This window comes from Fonsecaea erecta (assembly GCF_001651985.1).
Source record: "Fonsecaea erecta strain CBS 125763 chromosome Unknown Scaff2, whole genome shotgun sequence".
Taxonomy (NCBI): domain Eukaryota; kingdom Fungi; phylum Ascomycota; class Eurotiomycetes; order Chaetothyriales; family Herpotrichiellaceae; genus Fonsecaea; species Fonsecaea erecta.
The window spans coordinates 115,859-138,715 of NW_017387245.1; the positions used below are offsets into that span (position 1 = coordinate 115,859).

Genomic DNA, 22,857 nt, shown 5'->3' on the forward strand with positions numbered 1-22,857 from the left:
GGATTCGATTTAACTCCAGGTTCCGGGGAATTAGATGCCCAGGGTTGGGCAATCTGCTCGCGACTCACTCCCTTTGGGTGGGAGGGTGACGCCGCCCTGTGCTCACCCCGGGCTTGCGCGAGCTGGGTGGGCGATCACCCTTGACCCACCCGGGCGCGTACTACATGACGGTTGACGTAGTGTTGTTTACGACTCTGGCTGCGACTCTCTTACATTGCAGTTTCGTTAATTTCAACAGTTCCCAGCGTGATATCAGCATAAGTCGCTTGTATCAATTCCCCATAGCGATCACGAGTAGCAGTATCTGTTCATAGCACGAATGTCGTGGGTTTGGACCAATGTTTCTCTCTTGAGCAATGTTGTTTACGTTAGCGGACTAGGTTAATATAATGAATCCTCCTGTCGCTCCTCCTCCTGTTCGCGAGTCTATTCAGCCGCATAACGTCGAATCGACGTTCGAGGTCGCTATATATAGACCGACAGACTCTAGAGACCTGCATCATTGGGCGATACATATAACCTGCCCTACTCGCTGTAGCACTCTGCACTAAGTGCACGATAAGATCGGCGGCACAGGCTACTATGTGGCCAACGAACGCTTGGGCGTGCGGCCGAGTCACGCACGACTGTATCGAATGCGCATTCGTGTTGGCCATTTTCGGTTAATTTATATCCGCAGAATTCGTCGGCTCATACAAAGTTGGGCTGTAAACAACGTGTCGGCGCGCTGGAACTGCCAGCGTTGGGTCATTGAGATAGTCTGGTGGTTGAGAACTTGCGGCATTTTAGTTGGAAGGAGGCGGGCACTTCGTCGACTTCTGAGGCTCAGAGTATATTAGCAGTAAGCTGTGCTTGAGTTTGGTTGGCTGTATTTTTATCTCTTGGCATCATTGGACAAGCAGAAGGTCGAATGGTCGATTCGACGTGTATTATTTCATCATGAGAGATTCCCAGGTTTCGCACGGTGACATTCAAGAAATCCACAATGTCGTCCACACCTTGAGGCTCCTTCACCCAATGACCCCCATCCGCGTACTCGTGTAACTGAGCGTTCAATCCTAAGGAACGCACTAGGACATCCCACATTCGCCTTCCATTCTTGATGGGTACAGTGTCATCATCGATTGAGTGGCCGAGAAAGATGGGAGTAGACCGGAGGAACGGCGATGATGGTTCTTCTGGGGACTGATGACCGAAGTAAATCCTCTGAACTGCATTGGAAAGCTGCTCGTCATTGGCGCTAGATGCTTTAAGATCTTCGATAAGGTTGGCAAAAGGCATCCAGCTACATAGGCCAATTAGACCAGCGAGCCCTTGGCCGTTTGCGAAGAAGGTCGACAACGCTGTCGCAAATCCCTGGCTGATACCTCCTAAAAAGATGTTTTGTCGAGGCACGTGAATTTCTTCGGCTCTGATCAATTCCAGCAGGGCGGTAACGCTTTGTTTCAATCCATCCATTTGGATTTCGACTTGCTCCTCAGGATCTTCGACTGACCATATATCGAACCATTGCGATATCGTGGTGTCGAAGCGTTTCGAGTAAAGCTCTGGTGCTGTGGGAAACACCCATCTGATACCTGGAAACAGATCTGGAAGGGTGCGTGGTCTCCCAGCAGGCTCGGATGCCTCGCTCTCGAAGAACTCGTCCGCAAATTCTTGGGCGTCACTGTCTCGGCCGTGGAGGAAGATGACTGTGTGAGTGTGTTTGCTGATCTCTCTTTGAGTAACGATAGACATGTTGGCAGGATGAGTGGGAGTACAGTCGTGATGGATATAGTTATGGGCGAGTAGATATGGAATGAAGATGAGGAAATGTGATAAAGGAGGGAAATAGGTAAGTATGGAAATGTATAGATCAGAGCATGTGTTTGGGGCGCTAAACTGAGAACTCTGGACAAATCCGGCTCGCACCCAAGTCGGCTACACTTGGCGAGATAGTACCAACTGCGTGGTAATTCTCCCAAGTGGTACGTCCAGATGATTTATGGATTGGATAAGGTTGATGACTCTTACTTTTTGGGCTCAATTATTTGGATCTGTATGGCTGAGTCGGATGGTAGAGTGTACATTCTCTCGTTGCGATCTCACCTCGCATTTGGCTGCGTAATAAAAAAAAACTTTTCTCTGAGGATCTTGATTTACTTCGTCCTAGGAGAGACGACACCTACAGTGAGGGCTGAAGGGCCTGGTGTCGAGAGGGAAGATCGCGCTCGGCAGGCCGATCCGTGGAATGGACGCAGTTTTGTACTTGAGGTGAGGAGGGTGAATGACGAGATGGGCAGGTATAAAAGCGGCGCGGCCTGGGTGAGCCACACGTGACCTACGAGCGGTAGTCCCATCGCTTTTGTCGCCAAGCCTTTTTAAATCTGCATCCGCTGTGTTCCTCCTAGACTCGATGATGAACTACATACGCCGGTACCGCTGGCTCAGCGTGTCAGCCGGTGATCTACTGCCCCAAAAGACCATCCGTATCAATCAGAGTCCCGTCAGTGTTCGTTCCTCCCGGACTTTTCAGGTCTTCAATCATCTTGCGAAGAGAACTTGAGATCATTTTTCAATTCGTGGGGTCATTGGAAAGGCCTTCCACCACCATCTCGCAGACCCAGATAGAGGTGGCGTTCTTTTCAAAAAGAGGAGACCATTTTCCCATATCATATGTTTTCGTAGCCAAAAGTGTTGTTGCCCCATTGCATCTGGTTGTAGTTTCGGTTGGTGATGGCTTCGAGCAAGTCTCGGCCACCCAAGGTCGGACCGATGCCACCGAATCCTTGGTCCACAGTCGCTTCGTCACTTCCCCAGAGGTTGTCAAGTGGCAGTGCGAGCCAATCGCCGCCGGGAAGGTCAGCCATCGCTGAGTTCATGTTGACATCGTCGGGTAATGGAAAATCAATATCATGGTCTCCACCAAAATTGGGAGGAGGCACGAATGTCTGAGAATCCAAGTCTGCCATGGGTCTTGCTTGGATGCCGGCGAGAGGATCGTTCACGTAGAACTCGAGCTTGGGTTGGATTGAGTTGCTAGCTTGAGGCAGATGTTGATGTTGCTGCTGGTGTCGGTGCTGCTGTTGTTGCGATTGATCACCAGCGCCATCATGTCCATGGGGATGCGGGGATTGTGGGCGAGACTGTTCACGGCTTGGACCTGCAGACCCTGTTCCAGGGTGCTGGACTCGAATCATTGTCTGCTTCACGTTGCGTACAATATTTTGCACAAGTCGAGACGTTGACGAAGCTAGGTGCACATCGTCAACGACTTCTTTGGACAAAAGCTCAGTGATCTGATCGAGCTGCTGGAGGCACTTTCTTACTAGCCCCTCGTGGGTCCCCAAGCTGAAGCGCTGTACATAACAAGGTCAGTTGCCAATACCACGGGAGAAATGGAAGGGCTGCTACTCACCTTCAGAGTGAACATCATGCCCGACAGGCTTCGCAGGTATGTGCGGACAGGCGCGTTTCTCAAGAAACCTGTGGCCGCGATGCCGTCAATGACGAGACCGAGAATGTTCAGAGCGGCTTCAGTGACTTCATCGATGTAGGGTTTGTTTTCTTCCGAAATTCTAAGCAGAGTTGCCTTGCGCATGGTTGCCCCGCCTTCTACCCAAGACTCGACAACCTTCTGGAGCCCGAGGGAATTGATGTACAGGCGAGCATACTCATATTCCATGAGCAAGATGGATTGCATGACTGGGTGGATGTGAGGTTTCACTTTTTCAAACTCGGTTTTCCAGTTTTGTAGTAGGGGAGCGATATCAGCAATTGCCTCCTTGTACCTGCCAGTAGTTGTCAGCTCTCGCGTGAACTGGTGCGACGAAAATATTTGCCGATTTGCCTGGTTCATGATTTTGGCCACGTGCACCCAGCAACCATGCATCATATCAATCGGATGGTCTTGCTTTGGGTTGGTTTTGTCCCAGTTGACATCGGTTTCCCACTCGTCGACGCTGAGAGAAGACTGAACGCCCATTCTGCCGCTGGTTTGCGCGACATAAACGAGCACTAGACGCCGGATGCGCCTCTTCCGCGCACAATCCGACTCCGGCCCGTGCTGGTGACGGCAGTAGAAGTGGTTCGTATCGAAAACACCAAGTTCAAAGGCAAGACTTTGGGCAAGTCCAAGAAGCATCCAGGACATCCTATCGGACCTCCACGCAGGCTCAAGCCAGCTTGCATACGGGAGATTGTCGTAGTCCCGGGCGTCTCCCCGCTCATCGAGTTGTGTGGCCGCCTGGGCATTCACCTCGCTTGTAACGATCAGGCTGTGGTCCAAAAGGCCGTTTTCTTCGTCTCCAGGTGGGAAATGCAGCGCGCGTGGTTGCCAGTCGGTAAGCAATAGAAGAGCCTCGATAGTGCCCAAGGTGCGCAGGCTGCCTTGCCATGTAATTTGGCCTGTGTTGGACTCACGGATTTTTGCATTGTTGCCGCCTCCACAGAATCCTCCCCCAAACTGTTCCTGGCCCCAAAGAAGCCGCTCCACTTGGCGGCGAAGGTGAGTCCAGAGCTTGTCATGAATCTGATATGATCGAGACATCGCCGCGTGACCGGAGAGAGGCATATGACGCGAAGCAATGGCGAGGATGGCCAGCGCTAGAATGGGCTCGTCAGCGAGCAGAACGTGATGTTTGATGGGCGATCTGAAATCCGGAAACACGACTGGTGTCATGGGAGCCAGCTTGTCGTAGAAATACTCAACGTATTGCATGGCTTCCCAAGCGGTGAACCACCCGTTGCGTACAAAGCGCATCTGTGACCAGGTCTTCAAACCGGCTTCCTGTTCGGCTTGCTCGGTTGGCGAAAGGCCTATGCCAGGAGGTTCTGCCGGACCGCCATGACCGAAACTCGAGATCGTCCTCTTCCGTCCACCACGGTCGGAGAGGGGGCTGTCCTTGTCACCTGGGCCGACATCTTCGAAGACGTTGGCAGCATCCACCAAGAGCATGATGCTGTCTTGAGTACTCGATACTGGAGCGCCCAAGGTTGCAGCGGCGACCTGACTGTGCAGCTGAACATCGGATGCAGGCTTGATCCCTGTCGAGGTGGGATACATGGTGGAAGTCTGCGCGGGGCGTGGATCGCTTCGAGGTTGAGAGGCGACAGATTCTCCGCGTGTTTGAGACATTTGAGGTGACCATGAGTGACGACCAAAGCCATTGTCCGTCGAGACGGCAGAAGTTAACGGTCGGGAGCCCGTCGGAAGCCCATACGGGGACAGACTGTTATCTATTGATAGTGCTTCCCCATTGTCATATGTTTGGGAAACCTCTCTTGCAGTGCCGTCCGACTTCTTTTGTTTCTTTCTGGTGGGCGCAAACTCGCACTGCAGTCGCTCGCGTAGGCATCGCTTGCAAGGGGGATCCGTGGGCGCATCAACACCTGGGACATGACACCGTTAGTGGCAAGACAGGTAACTCTCATTCGTGTAACGTACTGCCCAAGTCACACTTGACCTTGCGCTCACGACATCGTTGGCAGGCTTGATAGCCTCGTCGGTGAGGCCTGCCCTCGCGGGGTTGCGCAGCAGTAGCGTCAGCGGGCTCTGGTGAAGAGCTGTTTTTGAAGCTATTTGACTGGATCACATTGTTGGCAGGCAGTTGAATATGAGCATTGTAGGCCATAGCAGGCAAGGCACTACTATAAGGTGGAGCAGCAGCTTGGAATGCTGGGAGTGTTGCGATACCGACACCGAGATAGCCGTCCGGAGGAGCGAGTCCAAGCGGAGAGTAATTTGGCTGAGGCTGGAGTTGAACGGGGCCGAGGCCATGCCCCACCACGGGCGCTGCGCCATCAGTTATTGGCGGTGCCACTTCAGCATCGAAAACTTGCATAGCCGACGGCAAGACTAGTGAGGCTTCACTATCGGCAGCCACATCCTCCAGTATGAACACGTCCAAGCCGTCAAAAGCGCCAGCCTCAACATCCCGCATGAACTCTTCATACCCTTCATACAAGTCTGGTTCGGCATCTTCTGATTCGGCATCTTGCACATGTGGAAATTCAAACGACTCGGAATACACCTTATCATCCATAACGCGCCCGAGTCACTTAAGAAACGATTATAGGTTGAATGATGAAATTGGGAACCTTGGAGAACCGCGATGAGTCTCTTTTTGCTTCAGGTCGCGGGTTGATATTCACTATAGAATAGGTGCACATACTAGGCATGATCGGACCCGTGTCACTGATTCACGTACCATCATGCCCTGCCTTAATCGTGAAGGGCAACACCAGACCACGTGAGATGCAGAGAGCTGGCCAGAGAGGCGTAGAGACAGACCACAAGATCAATCCGTTGTGCCCCAATCACGCCAGAAGTGTCAGCTCACCTTTATCACCTATTCCTTGTCCCCGAGAAACCTTGTCGATATGGAAGACCTACGGCCGGGGATGCCGTCACAAAAGGATCAGTATCCTTTTCTCTGCTGCCGACAAGAGTCCTCATGTCGTCGGACTCATGCTTTAGCGGTGGCGGCAGACTCCGGACACTGTCTTCGCTGGCTCGTCGTAGTATGTCTGGTGTGGTGCGACCTCCCATCAATCCTCTGACACCACCAGCTTTCCGCGAGGGCATCTCGCCTGTGCCTGCGGTCAACACATAGAGGAGATACTTGAGGTTCGGAAGAGTGTGCCGAATATCAAGAACCCTCAAACTTTGTCGGTTCATCAGAAACTCAATATCCTTGTTCAATAAAAAGACCCCATAGTCAAACTTGTAAGGGACGGTCGTTGGATGCAGTGGGTATCTTCGTTGGCTGAGCCCGATGGATATCGGATCAGTGATGTAAGATGCTGATCCATATGGCTCAATTGGATAGGGTAAGGGTATCGACAGGTAGAGCGCCAGCTGATGCACCAGCTGAGCAGTGAATCCAAGCGCTGCAGCAATCTCATCCCGGTTTGTGTCGTTGTAGACTGAATTGGGGAGGTAAATGCCACGAATAGTGAACTGAAGGGTTCGATCCTTGAGTGGTTCAATGGGAAATATAACGAGAAGAGACTCGCATATTCGTCTAACCTGACCGCTAGATTCTGTTCCAATCTGTTTGAGTTGAGCTTCAAGCTCCCTGGATTCTTTTGCTCTTTCCTGCACCAGCCTTCTGGATTCGGTTTCAGCTTCGCGCCCCACGCCCAGAGCGTGTCTCTGGTTCTCCAAAGATTCCTGTAGTTCGTCTCGCCTTTTCTTCAGTTGTCTGAGCTGTCTTTGTTCTGCAGCCAAGGCCGCCTTTGCCAGAGGGTTCTCGTCATCGATCTCAGGTTCTGCTTCCGCCTCGACTGTGAGGACGTGTGCCTTGGCAAGGATGTTGTTGATATCCTCCTCTAGCTGCGAGCGCACTTTGATGGCATCCTGAATGCACTCATCCAGGTTGGCAAGCTGCATCAGGGCGTCGAACGTGGAGCCCGGCTTGCTACTCCCGGCTCTATGATCAATTGAATGTTCGATCGTAGGATGCCGCTCGGCGGGCAAGTCTGTGAAACTGGTGTAGATCCCATCAGATAAGTGCAGCAAGATGCAATTTTGAGGCAAGGGGTGGTGGAAATTCTCCAGGTTTCGTCCAATGAATTGCAATGATCGTAGGTTCAAGTCCAGTTCAACAAGCAGGGAGTAGTCTTCTGTCTTCGATGGCCGTGCCCACACTCGGATGGTACACTCGTCTGATCTTGATATTTCCGGCCCACTGTTCTCTAAGTCGAAGAACGCAAAGCTCGGATTCATGGACTTTTCTACGACCTCACTGATATAGACAGGTTCGGAAATGCCTGCACAATGTACCGAAACCCACGTATCGGCAAGGCGCTTGACGACCATATCTTCCAGCCTCGACTGACGTACTCGGGGACTGGTCGTAGCCCAATGTAGAGTACTTCTCCTGCGAAGTCTCGCCCCGCCGGGCCTGGTGTGTCCCTTCTCATTTCTCTCGAAGGAAGTGACAGCTCTCTGTGGACCACCGGCAAACCCAGCATCGTCGATGGCAGCGGGAAGGTTCGTGAATGAACGCGAGTGGGTTAGATGCGATGGGTTTGACTCTTCGTGCAGAGCGCGCTTTGCTGGGCTGACGAGATTGTACGGAGCGTCGTCGTCGGTAGTCGTCTTGCCCTGTCGTTTAGGACTGCTCGAGGTTACATAGAGATTGCGCAAGGATATTCCATGCAGATGGCGCATGTGGCGGTTCTGTGTACATTGTGAGCTGGGTGAAGGACTAGGAACAATCGTACTAACCCATGGATACAGGAATGGCCGCCCTTGGACTCTTGAGTAGACAACGGAATCGTCTCCACGATCAGCCATTGCTTTCAGTGCTGGCGTGACACATTGCTGATAAGGCGCTGTGGAAGATTCGGACCGTAGAAAGCTGTATAAGGCTACATTGAGTATGTTTAACCAATGTCGCTATCCACCCATGTCGGGGTTTGGATGGTCTTTACAATTTGTGGCCACAGGTTTTGGGCACCGCCTGGGTGAAGTCGGCCTGCAGCCAATGACCGAATCCTCTGAATCGAAAGGCTTTTCGGATTATAGTTTATCCGAAAGTCTTACTGCCGTTGTCTTGGCTTGCCCCTGAGTTCACAGTGCGAACGTCAAACGACTTCATCAAACCCAGCTATAGACATATCGCATATTGCAGGCACTGGCACCACATCGACATAGAGGTTTTGTCTAAATGGCCCTTTCAGCTCTACCGAGCATCCCAAGCCACCCCCTCAATTGCAAATTCCCAAATGAGACCTGCGCATTCCGGTTTCACCTCGCGTTACGGAAAGTAATGATCTCCTCCGAGAGACATCGTCATGGACAACTCCTGGTATTCTGACCTGCGAACCCATTCGTCCGTACAGGTGGCATTGAAGGCAATGTACGCTCTACTCAAATTTGATACCGAGGCCTTTGACATCTCTGACAGCCTCGTACACACCACTAAGTTTGTTGTTACACCACCCCCACCACATCATCTATGCACCAGTCCGCAATCTCCCTTTTGATAGTTGTCCCATCTTCGACTTGTCCTGGCCGTTTCGAGGTGGCACAGCTTCAAAGTAAGCATTCAAGTTGTACCAGGCAGTAGGCCTCTGTCCACACCCAAACGGCTGGGTTCCTCCCTTCCCCTGGGTCCGGGCCCCTTTTGTAACTCACCTGTATGAGCACGCTTTTAGATCCAATGATAAATACCACGTCTACACCTCTTCGGCACCGTTTCTGTCATCGATCTAGAACCTGTTCTCTTCCAATGCGCAATATGGTTTCCTGGACGACCTGTTCTTCGATCCATCCACGTTTTTCCAGCATTCCGCTCTTGAATGGAGCGGAATATGGCAAAGGCCGAGATCATTCGCATCTGGAACTCGGGCCAGTTGCTATGACAGCGGTCCATATCCGCCGTCTAATCTCTTTCGACTCACCCACCGGAAGAGGTTCATCGAAAGTATTGTTGAACAAGGCGCTCGCATCACAAGGCGCCACTTTCCGCTCGAGGGTAAAGAGAAAACCAAGGACACATAAATCTCTCGAACGCCGCAATGAATCTCGATCCTACCATCTTCCACTCTTCTTTTCTTCCTTCCTTGCCCTTATATTCACTTCCCTTCTGGACTATTAGTTTTTGACCCAGCTCAACCCCGAACTCGCCACCCAATATCCCCAACACCGCAAGTAGCATTTATTTGCCGTTATTGTCTAACATGAAGTTCCCAGCAATGATACTTACGGTGGTAGCAGCTGCTGGCCCGGCACTATGCTCCTGGACGGACTGGGTCAGAGAGGTTACAGTGACGGAAACAGCTACAAGGACCATTCAGTCCTGTCCATGCAACGGGGAAGTAAGGGCCACCCCGGTTGTTCGAGGGCAAGATTTTCCAGATTTTCCAGGCCCAGGGCCGCAAACTGGACCTTTTGGCCCGCATTTTCCTGGTGCACCCGGAGAGGTTGTGACTAAGGCAGGTCCCATAGTGGCAGTCTACAGCACCACGGGAACAATAACGACCAAGACCGGAATTGTCATTGAACTGGAACCAACTCCTGGAGGCCACGGCCCTGGATTGACAACGACGATCTGGACAGGTCCTCAGCCCACTGATGATCTAGCTTGGATAGACTGGGAACCCAAGTTCGGAGAAGACGCCGGTACATTGACACGAACTCAGACGAAATTTACGACCATCTATGGCTCTGCTCCGACAAACGCAGAACCTGAGCCATGGAGCGATTGGCTTCGGCCTCCTCGCTCTACGTCGACCTCTTCAAGGTTTTCCAGTTCATCCGCAGGCGTAGGTCCTGTCGGTGGTTCCACAAGATCGAGTGCAACTACCTGGGGCTATCCGACTACCACCCAAGAGTCGTCTAGCACCTCCGTGCTCTCAACGTCTTCCTCATCCGGCAGCGGCAGCGGCAGTGGCATTGGCCCAATTGGAGGCTCCACATCTTCAGGTTCATCCAGAACCCCCAGTGCATCGACAAGCACTTTCGGCAGCAGCACTGGAGGCGCAAAGACGTCAAGCTCTCCATCCACCTCCGCCTCTCTCAGCATGTTGACCAGCTCAACTGCCGCGAGAGACAGCACCGTTACTTCCACTAGCATCACCAGTACAACAACGTCCCTTTCGAGTAGCAATGGCGTTGGTCCCATTGGGGGAAACACCACAACCTCTTTGGGTACCAGCAGGAGCTCTTTCACGTCAACCCTCACCACCGGCATTTCAACAACTTCAACCTCAACTTCTAACGGTACAGGTGGGAGCACAAGTGTGTCCATCAGCACCAGTGGCAGTTCAACAAGCAGCTCTTCGTCAGTCACATCCGACACCTCCTCTACCTCTGGTACCACATTGTCAACGACTACTTCAACAGGCTCCACGGCAACCACTCCCTCTTCCAGCACCACCTTGCTCTCCACATCGTTCATATCCACCACAACCATATCCACTACAGGCACAACTGTTGCGCCGGGGGCAGTCGTGACAGATGATGTTCGCTCTTTGTCCTATAACGATGCCATCCTTGAAGCTCACAACGTTCACCGCCGCAACCACAGTGCAGCTGATCTGACTTGGTCAGACAATATGGCTACGATTGCCGCCCAAATTGCCGCCAGCTGTACATATGGCCACAACACGTGAGTAATTCCATCCTCGTCCTTTTCCGTTGCGCCCGTTTGGTGAATCAGTACTAAACCATTCGACCATCTCAGGACCGCTGGTAGCGGTGATTATGGTCAGAACATCGGCGCTGGATACACCTCCTCGCAAGTGCCAGTTATGATCGGCGATGACATGTACAATAAGGAGATGCCCAACTACCCGCTCCCTTACGGCTTGGACGATCCGGACACCAGTAACTTCGATTCATGGGGCCATTTCTCGCAGATTGTGTGGAAAGGCACTCAACAAGTTGGTTGTGCGACGCAGTTTTGCCCCAACGGCGTTGTAGGTGCCGAGTTCACACAGTACTTCACTGTTTGCAACTATTATCCTCCCGGTACGTTCACTGCGTCAAGGCCTACCTTTGACATCAATCCTTCCTGGTTTGCTGGTTTGTGCATAGACTGATTAGAGAATTAGGCAATATCCAGGGAGCCTACAGCAATGTCGGCGCGCCTCTAGACCAGCCCATTACAGTGGAGCTGACTAATTGAGGAATATGCAAGCGCATGATATACTCCAGCCAATGTGCTTGAAATTGTAAAAACAAAATGAACCTACAAAGAGTCGTCGGGTATACTGTCTACAAGGTTGGAGCATCGACGCTGGCAGCCGATGTGGATTTCCGGGCGCGAAGGAGGAGGGCGAGAGGGTGAGATGCACCGAATATTATTTTGACATTTTGCTCAAAGATTGTCTACGGAGCACCTTGATGGAGCTCTATGTCCATTGATCATGAGATACATTTCTGCCCGAAGGAATCGTTGTAACTCCTCTCTAATACAGGGTTTAAGTTCTGGGTGCAGCAACTTTTTGGGGGGTGTTGCTTTTCTCATGCAATATTTTAGCTCTTGGGACTTCCCTGGCAAAGGGTAAAGTAGAGGACCTATTGTAAAACCCAACCAAGGGGATCGAGTCGTCATTGTAGATAGTTGTTCGCACTTGGAAAATAGACCAAGACATCCCCGTCTGCTTTGAACGCCTGACGCCGTGCTCGACATGCAAGTCTTCTTTCCAGATATCCCTGTTCTCAGTCCTACTTTCGCAGACTATCCAAACGAGCCTGCAAGTCATCATCCTCACCTCCTCCACCTATTGCCTGGGCGACACGGCCTTCCGGCACGGCCGCCTTCTGTATACCAGTTGGTGTTTCACCGAGCTGCGGCACGGAATTAGTCTTCGGCATTCAATGCTTGCAATTGGTCTTACCGCGTTATTCAAGTCAACTCCGATCTCATCCAGCACCTGATTCACTACTTCTTCCCCTTCCTCTTCATCTTCCAACCCGGTGACATCGTCAATGGCATCGTCCATCATCTCCTGGCGCTGATCCATGATATCGTTCTCGCGTTCAAACTCCATGGCAATTCGCTGTAGAGCAGGCAAATTCATTTGGCGATTCATGCTTCCGAGTAGCATGGTAGCTCCTTTCATGGACTGCATCATTTGTTCATTGCTCCGGACAGTCTGTTACACGCAAAGCCTTGGTCAGTGGACATTCCTCGCTGCAAAGGATTTTGGGATGTTTACCTGTATCCTCAGACTGATCGCCTGCAGCTGGGTCCTCATCTGATAGAATTTTTGAATATACCTCCTCGTCCGGACCAGATCCTTTGCTTGTATCTTGCATGCTCCAATCTGCCCATTCTTTGCGCTCTTTTTGATGTCTGCCACAAGCTTTTTCTCCTGATTCTCAAGCTTTACACGTTCACGGTCAAGTTCGCGCTGAGTCTTCTCCAAAGCTCGTTGGTGTTTGCGTAGCCTCTCGGCTGGAGTCATGCGTTTGCCAAAGGCCCATTCTATAATCTGATATCGGGTGGTCAGCGGGGTAGAGGCGGACGTGGACGGTAAGATAGCAGACTCACATTCATGGTGAGATGTCTGAAGGGTGACCGGGAGAAAAAGGCAAGATAATTTACTGTTGACTCAGTACAAGGTTGTAATCGAAGGACCAATGTCATAGGATTTGGCACAGCTACAGTCAAGGCTGTGGTTCATGGAAGTGTGAACTGGACTGTCGGTGCAGCAGCCACTGACGCTGCCGGAAGAACATCGGGTTTTTCCTCTCACCACTTCAAACTGCGACTTTCGCCTCTTCTCCGTGGACAGACAGAAACATCCACAGAGTATTCTCTGAAGCTTCAGCCACGGACATGATCATGGACCTAGATGAGCCCCTAGATCCGGTGAATTCTGCAACAATCGATTAGGGACTATTAATGACCACTTCCGACATGAGCCACAACGACGAACCTGGCGAAGGTTCATCGCACCCATCCCTGGATCCTCATTCGGATAACTGGAAAGACCAGGACGAATTGACGTCGCCCAACCCTGTCCACCCACGTGCATACCGGCCCGAGTACATGACTGTTGGCACTGGATCACAACCATCTCATGCTGCAGCTCTTATGGAACAGCTGGAACGAGATTCTGGCTACGGCAGCATGGCAAGCGACGTGCAACAGTCTGGTGGCGAGATGCGCGCATGGGAGGACGAATTCCTCAGAGACAGACCGACACCTGCCCATACTCCCCAAATCAATGGACAACCCGCAAGAATGTCAGAAACAGAGAAACGATCGCTCGCCAGCCATGTGCATCAGCTCTACTACAACCAAAATCGCGTCGCCCTCGCCAAAGCCATCTCGCAAACCGTGGAACTGCTAAAACAACTACAGGAGATGAATTCTCAATGGCCTGCGCTCTACCCTTCCGTCCAGAAAGATGAGAGAGAAAGCCAAGCTGCCAGACCGGCCCTACGAGAAGTGCAGTCAACGAGGGAGGCGGCAGTTCTGTCGCGACAGATGTTTCTCAAAAAGACAGCACATGAACGGCCAGGGGCATTGCGAAGAGCTGGCACTTCAGCAGGAGAAGATACATCAGGAGAGTCAAGTTCGCAGGCACAACACAGGCGGACGCCAGAACCACGACTCGTCACACCACAAATCGCGCAGGAGTTCTCCATTCTCAAGCTTGACCTCAAGGTCGGCGCGCTATCTCAAACGGAACTGGTCCACTCTCTAGAGAAGAAATCGATCGCGTCGCTACTGGATGGAAAAATAAGCCAGAGCGTACGGCATTTATTGGCACTCCGGGACCGAATAGAGGATACGTCAAGCAAGGTTTTGGTCACTGGTGATCTAAATGCTGGAAAGTCGACCTTCTGCAACGCCCTCCTTCGCCGCAAGATTCTGCCCGAAGATCAGCAACCCTGTACCAGTATTTTCTGCGAAGTGCTCGATGCAAAAGAGAATGGTGGCATCGAAGAGGTCCATGCCGTTCACAAAGATTCCGTCTACGACCGAAACGATGAAAGCACCTACGACTCTTATTCGTTGCAAGAACTGGAGAAAATTGTCGTTGACAATGACCGATATATGCAGTGCAAGGTCTATGTCAAAGATATCAGGACGATCGACCAGTCGTTACTCAATAACGGCGTTGTCGACATCGCGCTGATTGATGCTCCGGGCCTGAATTCAGACTCGGTCAAGACCACGGCTGTGTTTGCCCGCCAAGAAGAAATCGACGTGGTTGTCTTTGTGGTCTCGGCCGCAAACCACTTTACACTCTCTGCTAAGGAGTTCATTTGGCAAGCAGCGCACGAGAAAGCCTACATATTCATGGTGGTTAATGGATTTGACAACATCCGCGATAAAGAACGGTGTCAGAAGATGATTCTGGACCAACTGGCTAAGTTGAGCCCACAGACATTCAAGGAAGCGCAAGAATTAGTCCATTTCGTATCTAGCAATGCCATTCCTATGGTGCCTTCGCTGCTCATCGATGGAGTTGCTGGTGAGAGCAGTGGCAGCGGTGGTGGATCGGATCCTCCCGGGGATGACGACGATGACGGTTCGGACAAGGGCAAGGGGAAAGACAAGGAAAAGATTCGAGATTTTGAAGTCCTGGAAAGCGCCCTCCGGCGATTTGTCCTGGAGAAGAGAGCACGTTCGAAGCTTGCGCCTGCAAAGACTTATCTCATGAACTGCTTGGGCGACATGAACGTCCTGGCCACGGTGAACCGCGACGTGGCACAATCGGAGCTGGACCGCGTGTCCAGTGAACTTTCAAAAATCGAGCCGGAGTTCGAAGAAAAGCAGAAGCAGCGTGCCATCGTTTCGGAACAAGTCGAAAAAGGAATCGACTCGACCTCCACAGAGGTGTACAACCACACTCGATCCACTCTATCCAGCACCATTGCAAACGTCGGCAATCAAAACCATGGCATTGAATACCCTGGGATATTTTCTGCATTCCAATATGCAGAAGATTTGCGCATTGCCATGCTTGATCAAATTTCCGCAGCAGTCGCCAGCTGTGAGAACTACGGCCGGGCAAGGACTGTGCAAGGAGTCAATACTATCAAGTCACTTGGCTTGTTGCATGTAGGTTCCAGCTATGACAACCTGAACTTCGCAGCAGACAAGATGTTCCAGCGCCGCAAGGACGCTCTGGTGCGGTCTGTGGATACAGACGTCGATATCTGGGATTTCTTCGACGTTGCTGGGTTGTGGGAGCGACAAGAGAAGACCGTAGGCACGGGGCTCGCGCTCACTGTCGCCGGGACCTTAGGCACCAGGGCAGTCGGTGGTGTCGGGTGGGTTGATGGAGCGTTCGGCGCCGCCAAAATTCTCGGCAGCCGGAATCTGAGGAGGTTGATTGTGCCAGGCGCTGTTGCTGCCGGTGAGTACTGTGATTCCTTGTGAATCTTCGAACTTCAACTAATGAGGTGTTCTTGCAAGCGATCCTGGCTGTGGCCTACATTCTCTCCACCATCCCGCAAACCCTGCCACCGCGTCTCGCACAGAAACTCTCGGCCACTCTAGCCCAGATGGATTACACGCACAGCAACGCCCACCGAATCGCCTCCGAGGTCCGTCGCGTCCTCCGCTACCCGGCCCAACAATTAACGGCAGACCTCGCCCAAAATGTAGAAGAGCTGAGACAAAGGAAAGAAGATGTGACGAAAACGAAGAGAGAGAGTGAGGTCGCGCGAAAATACTTTGGCAACCTCGTGCGGGAGAGTAACGAGGCAAGGAGGCGAGTGGCAGCAATTGATCTCGAAGGAGGTCCCCCGGGTGCTGTGGGTGGTTACGTCTTGTAGTCGCCCGTGATCTCTTTGTTCTTGCACTAACAAGAGAGGCATAATAAACAGACGGATCCCCAAAGGAGAGAAGAGACGTGCTTCGTATCCTATGGAGGTGGGTTACGACTTTGACGGGCATGTACGGAGTAGGTATGTACATGAGCGATGCTGGGCATCTCCACTTGGCCTGCTTTTGATTGATGTCTTGTACAAATCCAGCATCCAATTTTTGTCGCAGTAAAATCAGCGATAACATGAGGCGTTTCTTCACCCGGCATGTCCCTGATCCGAGTTTCATGTCTACCTGGTCGTAGTCTGGTCGTAGTACGACTGATCGTGGCTGATGAAGGCTGATGTGATGCATGAAAGAGCATGAATCGCGGCTGCCTTGGGCTCGCCGCCTCGGATATGGCGGGATGCGGGACGCTAGTGAGGCTTAGAGAAGCTTAGTGGAATTAGAGGCGCCTAATGACAGCACCCTAGACATTGACGTCACTTTGATGGAGGGTCACCTGTGACCATCAACACCATCATTTGTCTGTTGGTCAGTGGTTTTTATTCGTACCTAATGTGCCTAGTGGTTACGAGATGACCATATTATTACAGAAGACTTCCCTATATCTACTCTGTGTCGCGGACTTCTCCTCAGTCAGAGAACGCCAGATCAGCTCATTAACTGTAGCATCACATCGCAATGGCAGACCCGTCGCAGCATCCTAACTACTACCCCAATCAACAGCCTGTGGACATGAATCATCCAGCTTTTGTGTATCAACCACAAGGACAACATCCCAGCTACCCACCACCTCCTCCTCAGCCACCGCGACCATGTGAAACCACAGCAGCAACAGGCTACGATCCTCCGGGTCCGCCTCTCCCACAAAGGCCCAGCAGCCAAGGAAACTTTGATGTCGAAGCTCAAACGGCTCCTTATCCACGGCCACCCGTCTACAACCCGGCCGCTTACGCTCCTGGCCAACAACACCAGCAATTCCAACCTCCACCCCAGCGTTACAAGCAACCATTCGTAGCTGAGGATGATCCGAATAATCCCATCCACTATATCCGCGATCCTCATAAACTGATAGGCTACTTGGTCCCGTTCCCGCGACCAGTGCTTCCTAATGTCAATCCAGAAACCATTCCAGCCCGCTTCATGATCTACACGCCACCACCACCTCCTCTGCAAAAGCCGGCTGAAGGCCAGAAAGAAGGCAAGTTGCACAAGGTGCAGCGGAAATGGCAAGAGGAAGTCCGCTCCTCGAAGACCAGCACCGCAAAGACTGCCAGCTGGAAAGGTGTCAAGTCTAAAGCGACGCGCGGGATCGATTGGGCCATCCATAAAACCACGTCTTCGAACTTAGATTTCTTGGGCCGCGTATCTCCCGGTCCGCAACAATCACATTCCGATGACGAGAGAGACCACGAAGGGTCCGAAACGCACAAGACGGTAGCAGTCGAGGAAATGGTACTCATCTACCCACCCACCATGAACTTGACCGATCAACAGATGCGCGAGGAGTTTGTGAACACAATGCTGCGAACCAAATCCAAAGCGCAGAGAGACACCATCATCGCAACCGGCCTCATGCCTGTGGCTTACGGTATCGATATCCTTGCGACATTCATCTGGCCGTTCGGCGGGCTGGGCGAGATCGATACAGTCTGGGCGTATTCAAGTTTCCGCGGCGCAAAGACCGCAAGGACCGTGACCAAGAGGTTGACCAGCTCAACTCAGTCGTCTGCCGGCCACGAAGACGAATCCAGCAAATTGAAACTCACATTCACCCATTCCCAGCGTCTCGAAGTCCTTCGCAAATATCTTGATGCGGAATGCCACAAGGCTGATTCCAAGCTATTCCCGCACTATGAGCATTCTCCTACGGAGAGCGACGTGTTGGAGGCGATAGGATGGACTCCCAGTCGTGACACCGAGGACAGGAATTGGGAAGATGAACACTGGGAAATGCAGGAGGTCAAGGAGGATCTGAAAACGGTGTTCAAAAAAGCAGCTAGTGAGTGGATAAAGTGGTGCCGGCTGCTAGAGAAGAAGTAAGATCTTCCCAAATCCTGCTCGCAGTGCCAGGAGCGGTTTATCCCCTTCCAGCATGTGAGGTCCTCTGATCTCTGTGCGCGAGGCTAACAAGAAAACAGTCCGGAGAAGGCCATGAAGAAGTAACTTTGACCCGAGTCCTATGACCACTGATACCCATATGTTCTGCATCGTTGCAACCCTGAATCACCTCTTCAGGGAATGTGCTGGATACGTCTTTTCTTGCGTTCAATTCTATAGAGTGGACGGCGATGTCGGCCTTCGCATACGAAAATCATGCCGATCTGGCAGCTTTGCTATGTAATTTACTTCACCTCTTCTTGGCTGGGTTTTCTCCTGGCTCCTTCATCTTTCTTCGCGCTGGAAGTCTGCCCGGTCACATGCTGCTCTTCTTGATAAACGGCCGAGTCTCCAGGTCCCTGGGAATTGTAGTGTCCTCCGTATCGCATTCTGTAGAGAGTGTATGTCTTTTTGCCTGCAACTAACCCACGAATGCAATATACATGTAATCCTATAGGATTAAGGGCTATCTTGTAGGGTGAAGCAACCCGCATGGGGGTGTGAAAGAATGCAAAGAAGTCAAGCGTACGTTTGATATAGAAAGTCTGCAGGGCAAGACCCGCGTAGTCCGATTCGAGGATTGAAGAACCATGAGTCTGCGTAAGCCCGCATCGTGAGGAACCATATAAAGGTGTGGGCTCGCTGTTCTGCAACGGAATTAAGCCTGCGCCTCGTCCAACGTTTGTAAGCCGTTGAGACGTACGGAGCAGTTGTCGTCGTGTGGTAGCGAGCAATATTTGGTTCACGCTACATAGGTCGATCAGAGACGTCTTGAACAGGAAGGGGGAAGATTGATACCTCGTACTCGGTACTTCTACAAGTATGCATTGCTTGTCTACCTCCTGATCACTACCACACACGGGGCATTCCGGTAGAACAACGGCTCGCCGAGCAACTCGGCCGGATCGGGGTTGCCACTGAACACTCCGCCCCTAAAAAGGCCAAAACGGCTTTAAAGGGGAGCCTGACAGCTTGCCAGGTACAGGGTTCCTCACGTTGTCGGTGTCGGAGGTTGGTCTTTGGGGGGCGAAGAGCATGAATAATGGCAACGGTGGAGGGAATGATGGATGCCTGCACTGTGCATGGGTATTGGTCTCCGTCTTTGCTGAGTATACCCGCAGATTATGTGCCTTCGAGCACAGAAGTGGTGGTAGGTAGATGCACAACAGGCATAATTAGAGACAAGCAGGACAGGTTTCGCTTGGTGCATGGCGAGCCAAGTACCCACGCACCTTGCAAGCAGGCAGGCATCCCGGAAATCGCCTTGGCCAGCCGCTCTAGGCACCTCCCTCACAATTACCTAACTCTGGACCTAGGTAATTGGTTAGCTTCCAGGGGCGGTCTGATGATGTGGTTCATCCTTGGAAGGGGCAGGAGCAGCCTCTCTGGTTCTCGCCCACCCTTGGTCTTCCCCTCCCCCACAAACCTCCAGCCCAGCGATTGAAAGAAGCAAAAGAGAGGTGGAAAGAACAAGCAAGCAGAGCAGAGCAAAGGCACGCCCACAAAGCAAGCCACGCTTCCCCCTCATCCTTCCATCACCACGCACCACCAACATCGCAAGCCCAAATTTCATCATTCCCTACCTACATTATCTTCTCCTGCTGAGTTGCGCGCAGTCTGCATTGCCACCTCCATCCTCTCATCCTCATCTTTTTCACCCAATCATAAATTACTGTACTACCCTCTCGACCGCCCTGCCTCTGGCGGGTGCTATCACTACTGACCTCATCTTATTGCGCTCCTCTTGCTGCACCTACTCCGATCACCTTGCCACGCCCGTGACCGGGCCTTGCGTCGCCTCGAGTCAAAACCCCGAGTTGATCGACCTGGGCTTCTGCAATAATACACCTCCTCATCAATAACAACACCCAGGCCAACATACTGCTTCTCTGCACTCGTCGAACCGCCACTTACCTACCACTCACGCCTCTGCGTTCTTCCTCGAACGACCTCGTATTCCTTGTCCTCAGACAGAGAGCACCACTCGTCCTGTAGGTCCTCCCTCCTGTCACACCCTGGAGCTCCGCACCCTCGTTCCCCGAAGTACGTTCGCTTGAGGCGCTCCTGCTATCCGGCCCAAGGCTCCCAGCGCATTTCTGTCTCTTTCAAGCTGGCGGGCACAACCGATCGGAGAACCTCCTCGGGAGGCTTTCTCAACCGTGTCTTCGGAGGCAAGAAAGAGAAGGACGCAGATTCGGATAGCACACCCTCTCGAATCAGCACTGACAGCAACCACAATGGCCCCACTTCTCCGGGTGGCAGCATCACAGTCAAGACCAATGACTTGAGCCCTAGATCCGAGACTCGAAAGCCAGCAGAAGAGGCCTCCGCTTCGCCCACGGCCGACTCCAAGAAGCGGAGGAGTAGTAGCGCCAAAGCGAAAGAGATCTTTACCCAGGCCAAAAACTCATTAATACACGGTGACAAGGACGGCCCTCAGACACCGATGCAGAGGCTGTCCAAGACAGATGCTGCCCTGAGCGTGCCACAGGGCTCGCTGAACAACTCGGCCGGCGAATCGCAACCTACGCCCAATTCCTCCTTCTTGGTTGGTGTGACAGAAGACAAGAACAAGAAGTGTCGCCGTACTATGGAAGACACTCATTCGTATCTTTACAATTTCCTCGGAACACCGGCGCCTGTATTGTCATCTGACAGCTCATTATCCAAGAAAACTTCGAGAGAAGATAGGAACAGCCTCAACACCATCCCCTCCAATTCTGCCCAACACGTGGTGGAGACCGACAATGGCTACTTTGCTATTTTTGATGGGCATGCAGGCACTTTTGCTGCCGAGTGGTGTGGGAAGAAATTGCACGTCATCCTGGAAGAGTTAATGCGCAAATATCCCAATACGCCCGTTCCCGAGTTGCTCGATCAGACATACACCACGGCCGATAATCAATTAGAGAAATTACCGCTCAAAAACAGTGGGTGTACAGCTATTACGGCAGTGCTACGGTGGGAGGACCGTGTGCCCACCAACCATTCCGCCACAGGGTCTCAGGCTATTGCGTCGTTGGCCGCGGCCGCGGCGAAAGAGGCGGAAAAGAATGAGAAGAATAACGAGCCACTGAAAGATGGGAAAGATTCTACTCCCCGATCCAACTCTACGGCTGAAGCGGCGGCGGCAGCGATTCAAGAAGCCAAGCAAAAAGCTACGCGACAGAGAGTGCTGTACACTGCTAACGTTGGTGACGCCCGGATTGTTTTGTGTCGCAACGGGAAGGCGCTTCGTTTGTCGTACGACCACAAGGGAATGGACGAAAATGAGGGACGAAGGATATCGAAAGCCGGAGGGTTAATACTGAACAACCGGGTGAATGGGGTGCTTGCGGTGACACGAGCGCTCGGCGACTCATATCTTAAAGACTTGGTCACCGGTCATCCTTATACGACTGAAACTGTGATTCAACCTGACCAAGACGAATTTTTAATCTTGGCCTGTGATGGAGTAAGTTTATGATGATAATTTGGGGGTGCAAGTCATGCTAATCTGCCACAGTTGTGGGATGTCTGTTCGGACCAGGAAGCAGTGGACTTGGTCCGCAACGTTCACGACCCTCAAGCTGCTTCTAAGATTTTGGTGGATCATGCGTTGGCCCGATTCTCGACCGATAACTTGTCTGTCATGGTTGTTCGGTTCGATCCACAGAAGCTGCAACAAAATACCAAGATGGACATTGGAGTCGAAACCGAATCGACCAAGGATAAACTAGCGATCAGCGAGGTGGAAATGCTCGTGGGAGAAGCACGGCGGCATTCTGGACTGGCTCAAGAAGGTCAAATATCTGACCAGGACTCGGAAGAGTTGAGGCAGACAGTGATCAAAGAACAGGAGGAAGAGGATCAGGAAACGGGACCAGAGTATACGCCAGAGGGCCAGACGGAAGCTGAGAAGATCTTGTCGGAGAAGAAGTCGGAGCACGAGAAGCCCAGTGAAGGTTGAGTTGGTATCGTGCTATACGCGGTAAAACAATGCGGAGAGTGGATGACTTACCTGGTACGAAAGGGGGCAAATGAACTCCAGTCACCCACAGAAGGCGTGATACATCATCCATCGCCGCCAAATTGGAGAGTCTGCTCCAGTAAAGACGTGTTGTCGAGTCGAGTGTCACAAATTGATCGGTGTCCCCATTTCAGACCTGTCGTCTTGGATACACCAGGCCTTGATCAGAAATATGTTACAATCCGAGACAATCGACGCATTCTCAGGATGTTTTCCATTATTGCCCATGGGAGAAGGGCTGGCTCAGCAGACCGGTAGCGGACAGACTCAGTGGTGGAGTGATTGGTGGCGGCAGAAGAAACACAGCAAGCATGTTGAGATTTTACCTTGATACTCTTCTTCTCAGATCATGGAAAGTTCTGATTAGGTGCTTGAACAGTGTCTGGTGGGTGGCTTTGAGTGGATTGGTGATTGAATGATAAATTTTTCCAGTCGAGAGCCAATCTTCAAAATTCTTTTCTCTTCGTGGACACTCATTTGGATCCAAGGGGCTAGCTGCAATGGAGATGCCCAGCGATG

The 22,857-nt window shown here is 52.0% G+C and overlaps 8 protein-coding genes across 8 annotated transcripts; 3 read left to right on the top strand and 5 right to left on the bottom strand.

The window, feature by feature from the left end:
• Nucleotides 1-825: 825 nt before the first annotated feature.
• AYL99_01806 (hypothetical protein) lies at nt 826-1,737 on the bottom strand (the record flags this gene model as incomplete). The annotated part of the gene is made up of 1 exon (XM_018833322.1): nt 826-1,737. One exon carries the CDS (start codon nt 1,735-1,737, stop codon nt 826-828), a length of 912 nt encoding a protein of 303 aa, XP_018695946.1.
• A 914-nt stretch (nt 1,738-2,651) lies between these two features.
• On the bottom strand, nt 2,652-6,023 carry AYL99_01807 (hypothetical protein; the record flags this gene model as incomplete). Its single annotated transcript, XM_018833323.1, has 3 exons — nt 2,652-3,338; nt 3,398-5,370; nt 5,426-6,023. The coding sequence occupies 3 exons, from the start codon at nt 6,021-6,023 to the stop codon at nt 2,652-2,654; spliced, it is 3,258 nt and encodes a 1,085-aa protein (XP_018695947.1).
• Nucleotides 6,024-6,325: 302 nt separating this feature from the next.
• AYL99_01808 (hypothetical protein) lies at nt 6,326-8,281 on the bottom strand (the record flags this gene model as incomplete). Its single annotated transcript, XM_018833324.1, has 2 exons — nt 6,326-8,164; nt 8,213-8,281. 2 exons carry the CDS (start codon nt 8,279-8,281, stop codon nt 6,326-6,328), a joined length of 1,908 nt encoding a protein of 635 aa, XP_018695948.1.
• Nucleotides 8,282-10,301: 2,020 nt separating this feature from the next.
• AYL99_01809 (hypothetical protein) lies at nt 10,302-10,904 on the bottom strand (the record flags this gene model as incomplete). The annotated part of the gene is made up of 1 exon (XM_018833325.1): nt 10,302-10,904. The coding sequence occupies one exon, from the start codon at nt 10,902-10,904 to the stop codon at nt 10,302-10,304; it is 603 nt and encodes a 200-aa protein (XP_018695949.1).
• Nucleotides 10,905-11,046: 142 nt separating this feature from the next.
• Nucleotides 11,047-11,618, top strand: AYL99_01810 (hypothetical protein; the record flags this gene model as incomplete). Its single annotated transcript, XM_018833326.1, has 3 exons — nt 11,047-11,099; nt 11,175-11,461; nt 11,545-11,618. The coding sequence occupies 3 exons, from the start codon at nt 11,047-11,049 to the stop codon at nt 11,616-11,618; spliced, it is 414 nt and encodes a 137-aa protein (XP_018695950.1).
• A 542-nt stretch (nt 11,619-12,160) lies between these two features.
• AYL99_01811 (hypothetical protein) lies at nt 12,161-12,995 on the bottom strand (the record flags this gene model as incomplete). The annotated part of the gene is made up of 4 exons (XM_018833327.1): nt 12,161-12,283; nt 12,334-12,591; nt 12,655-12,930; nt 12,990-12,995. The coding sequence occupies 4 exons, from the start codon at nt 12,993-12,995 to the stop codon at nt 12,161-12,163; spliced, it is 663 nt and encodes a 220-aa protein (XP_018695951.1).
• A 363-nt stretch (nt 12,996-13,358) lies between these two features.
• Nucleotides 13,359-16,234, top strand: AYL99_01812 (hypothetical protein; the record flags this gene model as incomplete). The annotated part of the gene is made up of 2 exons (XM_018833328.1): nt 13,359-15,813; nt 15,873-16,234. 2 exons carry the CDS (start codon nt 13,359-13,361, stop codon nt 16,232-16,234), a joined length of 2,817 nt encoding a protein of 938 aa, XP_018695952.1.
• A 676-nt stretch (nt 16,235-16,910) lies between these two features.
• AYL99_01813 (hypothetical protein) lies at nt 16,911-22,278 on the top strand (the record flags this gene model as incomplete). The annotated part of the gene is made up of 3 exons (XM_018833329.1): nt 16,911-18,231; nt 20,411-21,783; nt 21,835-22,278. 3 exons carry the CDS (start codon nt 16,911-16,913, stop codon nt 22,276-22,278), a joined length of 3,138 nt encoding a protein of 1,045 aa, XP_018695953.1.
• Nucleotides 22,279-22,857: the final 579 nt, after the last annotated feature.